Below are 14868 nucleotides of genomic sequence, written 5' to 3'. Positions count from 1 at the left end.
TAAAGAGTCAGGTAATATTCTTTCATATTAAAGAATATAATATTCCTCTTTTTTAATACAAAACAAGCCCTGCTATTTTATTATCAGATACACAAATCCACATTTACGCAGTCTAACATAATCATTTACATTACTGATTCCTGTAGCCCATCATCTGGCCCTCAACAGCTCATAGAATATTTTAGAAATACAATATTCTGTCTATAAAGTGCCATTTATCCTCTAAAGAGACCTTTGTGATGTTGATGGAAATTTAAAACACGCACACCAGATGTTTCCACAGAATAAAAGCTAGATGTGGAGCAGAAATAGGATAATAATGTCTGGATCCAACCCCCTTGTTTTCTTCAGGGCTCCCCAAATGTGAAACATTGTTTTTTCATTTTTATCAACAAAAACAATGGGGAAAATCTAAACTTACAAAAGCGAGGCATACTGTACCTTTTGTCTTAGCCACTGTAAGCCAAAGACATTGCAAGAACAATAATCCTTTTACTTTATAATTTTGTTGTTATTATTACAGTGGTACCTCGGGATACGAACGCCTCTACTAACGAACATTTCGGGTTACGACCAGCTTCGGCAGGAAAATTTTACCTCGGGTTATGAACTTGCCTCTACTTACGAACCGGATCCGCGGCCATTTTCCCTGCTGTCACGCAGTCGCGGCTTCCTGTGGGCGAGGTTGCGGTAGCAAGGAGATGTTCGGTGAGGCTCGTGGTGTGTTTTGCGGTGTTTTGTGAAGGTTTTTGGTGTGCGTGTTAGCATGGCTCCAAAGAAAATGCAGAGCAGGCTTGGCGGGAGTCAGGCTCTGAAGAGGAAATTGCCTCGGGTTGTGACCAAATTCGGGCGGAGGGCGGAACGGATTAACCGGATTTACATTGAACCCTATGGGGAAATTCGCCTCGGGTTGCGACCAAATTCGGAGGGCGGAACGGATTAACCGGATTTACATTGAACCCTATGGGAAACTTTACCTCGACTTGAGACCAACTCGAGTTGCAACCAGAGTCACGGAACGGATTAAGTTCGTATCCTGAGGTACCACTGTATTTCTGAAGAATGTTCACCAAATGGTGGCAATTTAGTCAAGTCAAGGTTTATCCCAAAGTCTTAATACCTCCATGATATATACAGTTCTAAGCAAAGTTGCTTTTTTGTAAACAAAATTTTGGAAGGTCAATTAATTCTAATTTTTTAAGTGTTTGATAATTCCATTATTGTAACTCCTAATGCTCCAATAATTTGGGCAGTTTATTCCACAGCTTTCCACCGGAGTTGCCTTTGCAAATCACCTGTTTTCTCACCTCTGACTTCTGCAGAAATGGTTACACTAGGCAACAATTTTCTGCAAAAAGAGGATAATCAGAAAAATTGTAATATTTTTACCTGTGTGGGTGTGCATTTGGGAAAACATCATCATCATCATTTGAATTTATTAGCTTCCCACCTCCAATGGCTATTATTATTTATTTATTTATTTATTTATTTATCCCACCTTTAATTTTCTACAGCTCAAGGCGGTGTACATAATCCTCCCACCTCCTATTTTTCCCCACAACCACAACCTTGTGAGGTGGTCTGGGCTGAGAGACAGAGACTGGCCCAAAGTCACATCCACCAATATCCATTCCTGATTGCAAACGTTGAAAAATGGTTGTCAAGTTGTACCCAAAAAAATCCTTGGTGGATTGGCAAAAATGAGAACCTGAGAGAAACCAAAGTGGACATACTTACTACAACAGCATTTTGTTGTTAATTATGGAACCTCTCGATGCCATTTTAGGAATGCTCTGCCCTGTAACCAACCTCCCAAATTCGTTTATTAGTTCTACTTGGAGCATGTCAGCTTTTGACCTAGTTTAAACGAACTGTGCACAGAGAGAGAGAGAGAAATAAATCCACATCTAATTTGGCACCAAGAGGATTAATTTTCTTCTTGGAACCAATTCTCCAAATTCCCATCCCTTCATTGTGTAACAAGCCTCTGAAGACAGGCAAACCACTGAGGGGGAAATCATATATCTATATCATCTATCTATCTATCTATCTATCTATCTATCTATCTATCTATCTATCTATCTATCTATCTATACCTATATATACCCTACACATAATGCTTGAAGTTCACATCTGACTAGGCTGGGGATCAGGTGAATGGAGAATCCATTTGATGAACTTCACAATCCTTCACTCATTTCAAGCTCCAAGAGAGGAAAAAGGCTCTTAGGGAATAAGAATTTGAGTGTGAGTGACTGATTTGATATTATCTGGTTTATCATGCTAAGGGTGCGTTAAAGAGGAAATATTTTGCATGCCCTGGAACCCATTTGGAAGGGGCATGTATATACCTTTCCAGCTGGGTTCCCCAAATCAGAGTTCCCGAAGAGATTCAGATATTTAATCCAGTTCAGTCTGGAGTTCTGTTTCCATTTGCATTGCTGTTCAGTGCAGACTTCCAAATCAATTTGGGCAAAATATAAAAATAAATAAACAGCTCCGTCTGTGGATGCACCAAAGTCCTTCAGACTGATCTGGAGGCCAGCCATCCAATCTGGTAATTTGAATCAAGTTGCTGGTCTGAGTCAGAGATCTAGTGTTGATCCACCTGAATCACCTTGGAATGGAGCCTCTGAACAGAACAGCCTCACCATCTTCCCAATTAAAAATTGCTCTTATTGGGAGATTTTTTTTTTACTCTGCAGGGTGCACTTGTTTCTGGATCAAACTAAGAAGACCATAAAGATATGGAAACCCACAAAGCCCAGGAAGTTCATAAGTCTTCCTCTGTTTTCTGGCCTCCGGCACTGGATAATTCACAGCTAACTGCCCAAAACATGGAAGTTTCATTCTTAATTAATAGTGCTAATGTGAATCTAAAATAAGAGTGCCTTACTTATAGCCATGGAGAAATACAGAGTTTACGATCCTTGGATGCGACACACTAAACCAGATCCCAAAGTTTCTAGTTCTGTAACAGAAAATTATCAAATGAATGGGAAGTAAGCTTAAAGACCATCCTTAATTAATCTGAATTTTAATTAATTTTCTATTAAATCAAGTTGAGCTTTGCTCCAGTGCCATCACTTCTTTGCCGTATTTTCCAAATATTAGAATCATAAAGTTAGAAGTGGCCGTTTTTAGGTCCAATATTCTGCTCAGTGCAGGAGTTCAAATTAAAGTTTTGCCCAATAGATGGCTGTTGAATCTTGGCTTGATTGAAAGCGAAGTCTGAACTTGTTCTGGATTATCTGAATCCTTGCACTGCCCAAGACAGGACACAACACTGTGGGAAAATGAAGCCATTATTTCCTGTGATTTGCAGCCTTTATTTCTATATTTAGGCATTTGCCTTTTCTGCAGCCACGTTACGCTGTTGACGCCTACTCGTTTTCCATCCAGTTCAAATCATTCATTTGAACTACTGTAATTCGAATGGATTTGGAAAATCAGCTGGATGCCTTGATATGATTTTTTTCCCCATCAATGGGGAGGCATACAATTCAAGTTGCTTATTCAACTTCTGACTCGATTCGGAAATGCAGAGTTGTCACTTGAACAAAAGGATTCTCTCAATGAAAGTTTGGCCTAGCCTTATGGAACAAATTTAGTTAAGCCCCTTTTTCCCCATATGGAAGGCCAGCCTGGTGCCCCACAACCAGATCTCTCTCATTCCCCCACAGAGACCCATTTTGCCATCACAACCATCCTGCAAAGTCTGTGATTAGTCCAGATTCTGTGGCTAAGCATCAGCTTGAAGCCACTTCTCCCTGTAGTGATAGAAGATTTCCATCTTTTGCGTCCCATTTGCCCTGCAATGACCTTGATAACCCAGAAACATTTAGCTTCACTCTACAATACAATTGCTAATTTTATTCAGTCAAATAAAAGATTTACTCAGAAGTAAGGACTGTGGGATATAAGGGGACATAAGCTCTTGAAGGTCTCATTGACTTCAAAGCAACTTGAGGCTTTTTAATCTACTCTGCAATAATATTTTTTTCCTACACTGTTTAAAATGCCATTATTATCGCTAAGGTTGGTTTTTATATGGCCATTTTTACTGTTTTCCCCTATGTTACTCTGATGGTTTCACTGAAGGGCTGTTTTTGCAAGAAACAAACAGAAATAAAAATAAAACCAAACCACCCTATCACTTCTCTGAATGATGGCATGACCTTCTCTGATTAATATATCCCATGGTCCTATAAGTTTTTATATGCCTTAGGCTGACTTGTCTAAATGCCAAATGTTTTCTTTAGGGCACTATGTATCTTGGGAACACATATTTTATAGTGGCTTTACACAGTATAAACTTTCACTGTTGTCACACAGCTGTGCAAAAACAATGGCCACTTTTTAAGGATACATACCTTTCTTTAGCAACCTCCCTGTTTTCAACCATATCTCCTAACGAAGGATGAACACATGGCGAGCTGGGATTTTATTAGTATTAGTAATTAGTAAAAATTGGTATAATTAATTTTATTAATACTAGTATTTCTTAACAGTAAATGGCATTTGCAACCACTGTGGCAATGCTGCTCTCCTTTAGTTAAGCAGGTCCATTTTTTTCTGTTCTTCTTGGGGTAATTTATTGGGGTGCATATTGTGGGTGAGCCTGGAGCAAGGAGAGGATGGGGCTAAGCATGGGGGGGGGCATTCTCTTCTGACACCCTTTTCTTTCAATTTCTGACACCCTCTGCCAAGTAGGGCACAGCAAGGAAAAATAGAGACTTCAACGAGTCTGCCAAAAAATCTGTGTCCTGCATTTCTTTCCTGCCAGTTCTCATTCAACTTAAGGAAAGAGAATTTGCTCTGAAATGTCCTTCAGCAGAGTAGAACAGTGCAGTGAAATTGTCTTGAGTGCAGCATGGTGTTCTTGCACTTCACCTGTGCATGATGAGGTGGCTGAGAAGCGGTGTCTCTTTCACTGCACAATCCCCTTTCCAGAAGTTTGCAGACTTCTGGGCTGCCCACATTTCTGTTCAATCCCAAGGCAAGATTTCAGAAGGGAATTCTTCCAAGGGGACTTATTCAAACAGGGAAGAGTGGCAGCAGAGAAGCTGCTGAATAATGGAAGAGATGCCGTCAAAAACAACCCGGGTAGCAGGGTCCTCTGCCATCTCCAATGATCAAGGAAGAAGGAAACAGAGATTTGAAAGATATTCTCAACCACCCTGAGAATAAAGAAGAGAAACACAAGCCTCTTTTACAGGAGAAGGAAACTTTTGAGCAGCGGCAAGACGCATTTCAGTACATTTGTTTGAGCTGACTTCTTGCACTCAGTTGTTGAAGGGCACCTGGAATTAGCTCAAGGATTGCATGTACTTTGGAGGCCACAGGTTGTACAGCCCATCCTTAGAATCTCACTAGCTAGATTCTTCATGACAAGTAGAAGCTAGGCCTTGACAGCTGAGAACCTGAAGTTTACCCTGAAGAAATCAAAGACGGGTGATGAGTAAAGCAGAGTCTCTGGCTAACTTCCTGTTTGCAGTCATTCTTTCTGTTCCATCCACTTCTTGAGATGAAGGGGAATTGAGGTCAATTTCCTTCAAGAGGGAGAGAGAGCGTTGCATACAAGAGAAAAACAAACAAAAGCTTTTCAGTGCTCCAAATCCTCTGCAGTGTTTCTCCAGTGGAACCAATTTACACATGAGTACATTTGGCATAACAACAGGGTACAGCTCTGTTTCACTACTGAATGCCTATAATCCTGTTAATCTGCATCTGTTTGTAGATATCATGGAAACCTTCAACTGGACTGAAGTGTCCGAATTCATCATCGTTGGATTCCCAAATCTCCAGCGCGTTCAGAAACCTCTTTTCCTTTTGCGTCTCCTCATCTATCTCTTCACCATCATTGGCAACCTGTTGATTTTCACCATCATCCGTGTGGACTCCCAGCTCCATACACCCATGTGCTTTTTTGTCAGCGCCCTCTCTTTCTTAGAAATCTGGTACACGGCTGCCACCATCCCTAAAATGCTCTCTAACTTGCTCAGTGAAAGAAAGCACATTTCTTTCAAAGGATGCCTCCTACAAATCTATTTCTTCCACTCTCTGGGGGCCACTGAATGCTACCTCCTCACCGCTATGGCCTACGACCGGTATCTAGCCATCTGCAATCCACTGCATTACCCAGCCATCATGAACCACAAGATGTGTGCCAAACTAGCAGCCAGCTGTTGGGTCTGTGGCTTTCTAGGCCCCTTGGCTGAAATCATCTTGGTTTCCAAGCTACCCTTCTGTGGCCCAAATCAGATTGAACACATCTTCTGTGACTTCCCCCCATTGCTCACTTTAGTCTGCACTGGCACATCCATGAACATCCTGGTTGATTTTATAATCAATGCTTGCAAAATCTTGGCCACTTTCCTCCTGATTTTAATGTCCTATCTGAGGATCATCCAGGCTATCCTTAAAATCCGTACTGCCACCGGAAGGAGAAAAGCTTTCTCCACGTGTGCTGCGCATCTCACTGTGGTGGTCATTTTCTTTGGAAGCATTCTGTTCATGTATGTCAGGCTGACCAAAAGTTATTCCTTAGATTATGACCAGGCACTGGCTGTTGTTTATGCCGTCCTGACCCCTTTCCTTAATCCGATTATCTACAGCCTGAGAAACAAAGAAATTAAAGCCGCTCTGCAGAGATTGTCTCAGTAACAGAACCGAATAATTCATGGGAAAACAGAACAATTCTAAAGAGGGAACATTGAAAGCCAGGGTGGGAAGGGGGAAACAGACAGCACCTTCAAGTAATTTCTTTTTATTTTCTTAGGGTTTCTTTCCTGTAATCGTTGTTTTTTGTTTGGTTTTTATTTGATGTATGCCATCCGGCATCTCCATTACACAAGTTGGGTGGCTATATAAATCTTCCAAATAAAAATTAATAAATAAAAATGATATAGTACCCACACAGCTGTTTGCCTTGCACAGTTCTATGATTTTGACAACAGGATCTGTAACTGGGAATAGAACTCACTGTTGCAAGAAGCTCGGCTCTTCTTTTTTTCTTTTTTAATTTTTAGGGTTGAGAACGCTGAATTAGAACCAGGGTTCAAGGTTTTGCAGATGGAAAAACAGCTTCTTTTGTCCTTTATGCACATAATAGAGCCTTTATATAGCCTAAGTAGGTCACAGAATTCACAAGTCTAGAATCTAGAAGCATAATTTGGATTTTCTTTTTTAAAAGCAGCTTGTATTGCACCTTCCAAATAGCTTATTCTAAAACTGTAGGATGCATTAATCAGAGATACAAAACTATATTTCAAACCAGGGCATGCGTGATTTTTGAGTGATATACTCCTCCTCTGATGATTTCATTCAAAAGTTCAGATTAAACTAACTCAACATCATAATGCAGATTTGAATCGGATGTAGGCTGATTCACACGCCCCTGGAATTCAGTCTTATTTTCCCTTCTGTCATATTACCATTTTATAATTCAGTAGTAACTTTTGAGGAGGATCGTGGGAGCATATGTATCTTGGGTGCTTTGTGATAATGCAATGTTACATTGTGATTGACTCTTTAGTAAGTCCAATTCATTTTCATAAGTTTCCAAAGAAAAAGAATCATGGTGGCAACAAGGTCATGCAAGCCTACATACGATTCAAAAGTAAAACCTACCAAGTTCAAAGGAAAGCATATCCAGATTAAGATAATCAGTTTGCAGCTGCAGTTATCCAAAGCTTTCTCTTTTGCTAGTTTTTAAAAATTATTAGTATATCAAATTATAGCCTTTCATGAATAGAACAGAAGCAGGAATACATCATAAAATTAGCCTGTTTGTTAGCTACAGTTGCTGAAATAAGCCAACCTTTTCCCTGATTATCTTATCCATGTCAACAATATCCAAAACCTTAGTTAAACCACTGCCTAACTGAGAGAAAGACATGTTGCTTACCAATAATGGGTGTACATTTTTTGGCTCTCTTCCAGATGTTGCATGGTTTTCTATTGCTTCTGTTGGCCACCCAATTAACTTGAAATAAATGGTGACATTGCCCATTTGAACCTCTGAGCCATTATTGGGGTAGAGAGAAAATTTCATTGAAGTGAATTGGCCTAGGATATCCACTTACTTAAAAGCTGCTTAATTTAGTTCCTGAATTAATCCATATTCTAGGTTTCCACGAGATGGATTGGGTATACAGAACATGTTACATCAACACACACACACACACACACACTCACCCTCCTTAAAATCAAGTGAATATCAACTAAACCTACCATGTTGCGTAAATACAAATCTATACTCAGTCTGGCAAATCAATGAGGCTGCAATCCTGTACTCACTGGTCTAGAAGTCAATTTTAGTAACATCAATCAGGCTTACTCTGAGTAGACACACATAAGAACTGTGCTGTAAATCACCTCAATGCCCCCTTTTTGCCACTGGCAAAGAGAGGGAAGGGTAAACTCTTAATATCAGGATAAAGGAAACGCCTATCATTTCATGGGAGAAAAACGCAGCGGAAGGTAGATGATTAGAGGAAGAGGAGTATTTTTATTTAGTATGCCTGTGTAACTAAGCACAGTGCAAGAAAACAACAATAAAATTACCACATAATATAAACTTATACTAACTAGATGGGACTGGGTTTCAGAATTCGATTTCTGCTGTGGATTTCATGGACACCACGGACAAATCTCTTGTTATTTGAAAGGCCACTGTGGTGCTCACCTCTAATTGAGAGACACAGCCTTTCCATTTCTCTTCTGTACTGTAGTTATTCGCTGAGAAGACTCCTGAACGTGTCCAGTTTTCCTATTCTCTGTCCATGGTCCTGAAATCAGGTGTGCTGTCCAGTTCCTTTCTCAATTTACTTCCTCCTACTTCCTGCTTACACCTATTGTAAAATTGGGATGTGCTCATGTTTCCACCCTGAGAGCTGCATTCTGCTTTTGAGTGAGGGGCTGGGACTGCACACAAAAGAATAGTGGGTAGAGACAAACATTTTTATTTTATTTGCATTTTAATTTAATTGAAATTCAATACAGGTAATATATTTGCTCGCCATTTATGCATTTAAGAATATTTTCCTTCTGTAGCAATACAGAAGTGGTAGACTCTTCTTGAAAGTCTTGGGGACACACTCCGGGTTTTGAGGAGCCACATGTTGGCTGGATACCTGTTAGTTGAATCTAATTTTACTCTATTTTACAGAGCAAAGGTTTATTCCCAGAAAGACTCTTCCAAAGGTCTTGGCTCTGATTAGGAGATATTCACAAACTGGCTAATTGCAATGTTTTCACTTTGTTTTTAATTTTTTAAAAAATGGAGTGGTATTGAGCATTAAACAGAAAATGCATTTACACACATTTCTCCTTTCGAAGCTAGTCTTCCTTGAAGCAACTACTTCCTACAAGCTATATAGTATATCCACAAAAAAGCAAATCAAAGATAGCTGAATAAGCCAGTCATGGATGGATTTAGAGTAATAACCACTAAAGTATGTGAATCACCTGAGATCCAAGGCAATTTTGTTTCCTAATCTGGATAATTTGAATTGCCAAATCAAATGGATTCTGTAAAGCAAAAACAAAAAAGTATTGATTGCAGGCACAAAAGTTCACTGAATCTCTGAATCAGTTAGAAAGCAGACCACTGCATCTGATGTATTAAAACTGATTTGGGGATCCAATTTGAAAACTTGATCCAAAGAGGCCAGTTAATCAAATCGTTTTCAAGTCTTTGAATCTAACTTTCCCAAGTCCTAGTAAATATGGCTTAAAATCCTAAAAATCTGACAGGCAGTCATGCAAGACCGTATCTGAGGATCTAAGACAGTGGTTTGCCCATAAAACAACCAAATGAATACAACCAAACCCTGCAAGAAGCCACTGGTTGCTAAGGAAACAGAATAATCAAGACATGATTGAAAGCATGGCCTCTGTGTCCACGCTACAGGTAAAATGGAACACACAAGCAGGGTTGCCAAGGCAACTGATATGTTAGGAAGTAATTAAAGATAGGGCTGGTATATCTAGTTCAAAACCAATTATAATTTCAGCAGGAATCTGTGTGCTGTAGGTTAATGTTGGTAATTTGATCAAGCAGAGACTACTGCACATATCAACAGACATTAATAAATATCATGGAGAGAAGAGATGATAAAGTCAGTAGCAGGAATTATGAAACAGGAAGTAAAAACAACTGGGTTTATAAGCCAGAGTTCCAGGTGAGTTGAGATTAATTGGGTGTTTATGAAATCCTCTGGATTCACAGAAGTGATATACCTATAAGGAGCGACCTAAGATCAAAGAGTGATCTACCAAAAGAAAAAAGCAATGTGAATTCTACCCTGGGGTGGGTGGGGAGGTGGGGAATTGTCACCATGACCAAAATCAGATGAAAAGGAGACATTCTGAGTGTTCAGAGCTGTTTTCTGAGTTTGCACACTTGTCTTTCACATGCCTCAAGAGTGATCTTGATGTCCCTCCGCTCACCCAAGATCTTGTGCATGGTCTCCACCTCCTGCTCAGTCTGCACATGGTTCCCGGACAGCTCTCATTTTTCCTCCAGGATTAGCCAAATAACCTCATTCTAACACTGGCAGTAATTCTTAAGCTGCTCAGCTTTGGAGAACAACATCTTCACCATCTTGACTATTGACCTATCTGGTCCGTGGACATGGCTGAACAGCAGAACAAGTAGAAAAGGGTAATAAGAGTCCTGGCAGGCCAGGCTGATAATCCACCTGGTCCAGACTTCCTCAACCTGGGTGTCCTCCAGATAGATGAACCTCAAAATCTCAGAGAGCACAGACATTGCTGAAAACTCTGAGAATTGGTCTACACCATGAGCTATGGAAGGCTGCTCTAATCTATCTTTCCTTCTTCTCAGTAGTGGACTCACTACCACTTCTTTGACCTGAGAACCACATACTGGCACTCCTTGAACTTGTGGTCTACAAGTAGAAGACTCAGCTGAATCATGCTCTCCCCCATACTGTTAGCAGGAAAATTCCTTTCATCAGAAAGGACAGCCACCCAGGAGGACTATTTAATCTCTGAGTATAGTTATAGGTGTCTGAAGCAAATTGCAGCCTACTTCTTGTTCCTTTGAACTAGCGAGGCTAAGGATTGAACATGGGAGCCTCTGCATTCAAGGCTGAGCCAAGACATCTCCCTGGGGCTCCAGGTTGTATAAATCTTTGTAGGTCAACAGCAATCTTGTGAATTGAAGCTAACTTCAGGCCAGCAAAGACCTTATAATAATAGGGAAGATTCAAACAATGCAGAGAGCTCCAGATAGGAAGATAGCCACTTTTTTTCCAAAGGCTGCTGACTTTTGATCTGACCTGCCAGAAAAGCCAGCTTTCAAAGCAAGAAGGAAGATTTATGCAAGTAAAGCCAGATGCTGGAAGCTATTCATTCACCTGCTGGGCTTCAAGGAGGCCTGAAGTTGCTGTTGAATGAGAAAAATGAGAGAAAAATTCTTCCATCATTCCTGATTAGATTTTCCCAGCCCAGAAACTGTTTCTAGACCCAGAAGGGCCTCAGGTCCTTCTCAGAGGGGTGGGTGAAGTATGGCAGATCAACTTAAAGACCTTATATTCCTGAAATCTATTCCTGGTAACACTGAAAGGGATGTTGAAGGCTGAGCAGGATTAATGAGAGCTAAACCCAGCCTACCCATTGGAGAAAAAATTGCTGGCCACTGTTTTCCTGGCATGGTGCTCTACCCTAGCTTCAGATCTAGAAAGGAGAGACAAAAGCAAAGAAGCATCTAAGAGACACTTGGAACTTTCCATTTCCCAGAATGCTCTAGAATTGGGAAAGTCTTCAGGAGGAGCGAAGCCCAATGGGACAACCCTTCATGTGCAAGGATGCACATATTGTAGCCCTCCAGCCTGCCCTGGACTACAACTCCCAGCTTTCCTCAACCTTGGTGAGGTGGCCAGGAGATGAAGTTCAGCAGATTCTGGGAAGTCTCAGGTTGCCCATTCAGGACGATGCTAAGTAGTCCACATGTTCTTTCTCCAACCACCTTACATTTGGCTTGGAAGGACACTGGAACCTGGATCAGATATTCCACCTCCTCATCCGGTGGGAGCTAACCCACTGCATTAAACCATGCACACAATATGCCCATTCCTGGAGTAGATGTGAAAAAGAAAAGAATTTGAAAGGATATGCTTCGATATATTGTGTGAAAGCAGAAAGTGTGTTAATAAAATAACAAGCCTGTTTTGTAATGCTCCTCCTTTGTTGTGCGTTAAGAGGATGTTAAAAACCTATTTTTATCCCAAATGCTCTCCCATCTTAGGCTCTGTATTTTTAAAATTGTTGCCTGGCGATTTTATAATCATATATATGACTCTTGCAGTTGGTTTGCTGTTGTTATCTGTCATTTGTTGTGTTTTAGGGCTTTTTAGAAATTGTTATGATTTTAAATATGATGTGATTTTTATATTGATTTATATTGTTAGCCAACATGAGCTCTTTTGACCAGAATTGAAGGGAATAAAAATATAATAAAGAAAGAAAACACAGCCATTTGGTTGTTTAATGTTGCGGTTCCCTTTGGTACCAATATAGCCCCCTAAGACAGCTTTTTAGAAGACAGAATGGCAAGAAAAAACTTACCAGTTGATCAAAAAATGTCCTTTTAGAGTGGGCACAACTATCATGGCCACCATTTGGTGGGAGGGCTTCCAACGCTCTTGCAAAATTCAAGCGTGCCTGCCAGCCCAAAGGCCCAGATGCCTTTTGAGTCTGTGTTGATAATAAATGCAAGAGTTTTTTTAGTCTTTCTCATCTATTCCTCAGCCTTCCTACTGCAATTTGTGGAAGGACTGCTTTCAAGCTCAGAGATGATATTCCCTGCTCCAAGATGATTTCTTGCCCACCCTGGCTTTCCCCTCTCTCCCCCTGACTCAAGAAATAGCCTGGCCATGCTGACCGACTTTTAAGAGCATCTTTTAGTCATCCTTCTAAGTCAGGCTTCTTCCTGGCATCTCTACAATCTCATTATCTCTAGTCATAAAAAGAGAATGTATGGAGAGCTGTTTGAGGGTAAGGAAAGGCGGCGTCTCCTCTTCTCTTTCTGCAAAGTAATAGGCCCATCTATTTAAATTTATGTCCCCAGAAATGGAAATCATCAAGAGCTGCCCCTGGGATTTTCCAGGGACAAAACACGGCGTTCCAATTTCTGCAAGAATGAAGGTTGTCCAGGGAGGAGATGGAATATAGCCAGCGTTAGGGGAGAGACATCGCTATTGCATCAGATAAGTTCTAGGAATGAAGATAATCTAGAAACAGGACGGTAAGCTTTCTTGCCAACCTGTCCTTCTGTCTTCCACAAGTTGGCAAACATTCTCTAGCCTTTGAGAGAATTTTTATCCAACAATGTAGCGTTGGTATTTGTCCCCAGAGAAATTGTCTGGAATGTATAAAGGTACCTCGAAATGTGAATAACATGGAGGGATATTTTATCATGTTTGGTGGGCGTGTAAAAAAGCCAAACAAGTTTTGGATACAACTACATATATTAATTCAGAAGATTTTAAAAGTTAAAGTGCAACGGACTTTTCTTTTGGGACTAATGGAAAGGCAACGAGGAAAAAAGTCATGGAACTTTGTTTTTATATATGACAACTCCAGCAAAACTATTATATGCTCAAAAGTGGAAAGGTTCGGCACAACCCACAATGGAGGAATGGTTGGCGAAGATGATGGAACTAACAGAGATGGCTAAATTGACTTCTTTGATTAGAGAAAAGACAACATCTACATTTATGGCTGACTGGAAACCCTTTATAGACTTTTTGGATGAAACAGAAAAAAATACTTTTATGACTTGTGGTTCCGATGATTAGAAAAAAATTGGATAATAGAAAAAAGTGAGGTTTTTTTGCAATCATGGAGTAAGAGATAACTTTGTAATCATAATTCTGTTTGCTGCAAAGGAAATCAGAAGCTTCTATTTCTATTTCTTTGTATCCTCTCTTTTGGCACTTCTGTTTTTTCTTTTTTCATCCTCTCTTTCTTTCTTTCTTTCTTTCTTTCTTTCTTTCTTTCTTTCTTTCTTTCTATTCTTTATTCTGTATTAGTCTGTGTTAGTGTTTATGTTCTCTTTAAAACTTTTAATAAAATTTATTTTAAAAAAACAAGTTTGCAAACATTCAGGCACTGATGTTTCAGCCACCTTCCCAGCCCTTTCATGTCAGCAAAAGCTTCACCGGTTGCATCTGTGTGAGAGGGCAGCTGGAAAGAAGAAAAGTTACAAAACAATATACACAACTGAGGAGATACTTGTGGAAGAGAGAAAGTCTGTTCTACCTTGGGAATCCTGAACCTCTTACCAAAGAAAACTCAGAAAAGGAAGGGACAGAATTCAAAATGAAGGCAGCCAATGTGATGTCAGAGCTGCCAACAGGGAAGGCTCAGATTCAAATCAATACTCAGCCTTGGAAACTCAGTGAATGGCTTTGGGCCTCGTGTCCTCCGCCCAGCCTACCTTGCAGGGGTGTTGTGGTAGAGAGGGAAGTGGAAGAACACTGAATGCTCTGCTTTTGAGACTTTAGAGGAAAGGCAGGATTTAAATCTAGAAAACAAGTATTCCACAGGAGAGGAGCAAGCTCTGTTATCAACACGTATCGCAAATTCTTGGACCACTGTCAGCATCTCTGTCCTGGCATGGCCTATGCCCACACACCGCCTTTGAAAAAATGGCCAGCTGGCTATGAGCCACTGTTACGTTTCCCACAATGGCCCGATGTAGGGAATTGTGGGCAATATATTAACTATTTATAAGAGTTCAGTTTCTTCCAACAGGCACCTAAAAAGCAATAAACTCAGCCACGCATTTTAAAACACATTCTTCCATCAATAAAACAATGATTGCCATAAGTGTAA

At 40.3% G+C, this 14868-nt stretch overlaps 1 protein-coding gene across 1 annotated transcript; it reads left to right on the top strand.

Annotated features, from left to right (window-relative positions):
• Nucleotides 1–5745: 5745 nt before the first annotated feature.
• On the top strand, nt 5746–14766 carry LOC103054282 (olfactory receptor 6N1-like). Its single transcript, XM_007441120.3, has 2 exons — nt 5746–6656; nt 14580–14766. Exons 1-2 carry the CDS (start codon nt 5746–5748, stop codon nt 14764–14766), a joined length of 1098 nt encoding a protein of 365 aa, XP_007441182.2.
• The last annotated feature ends 102 nt before the right edge of the window (nt 14767–14868 follow it).

The sequence above is a fragment of the Python bivittatus genome, unplaced genomic scaffold (genome assembly GCF_059951505.1).
Source record: "Python bivittatus isolate LINGU-HERP-01145 unplaced genomic scaffold, Pbiv_v1 ctg000180_np1212, whole genome shotgun sequence".
Classification (NCBI taxonomy): domain Eukaryota; kingdom Metazoa; phylum Chordata; class Lepidosauria; order Squamata; family Pythonidae; genus Python; species Python bivittatus.
Note: the sequence above shows the minus strand (reverse complement) of the source record. Positions and strands in the feature narration are given on the sequence as shown.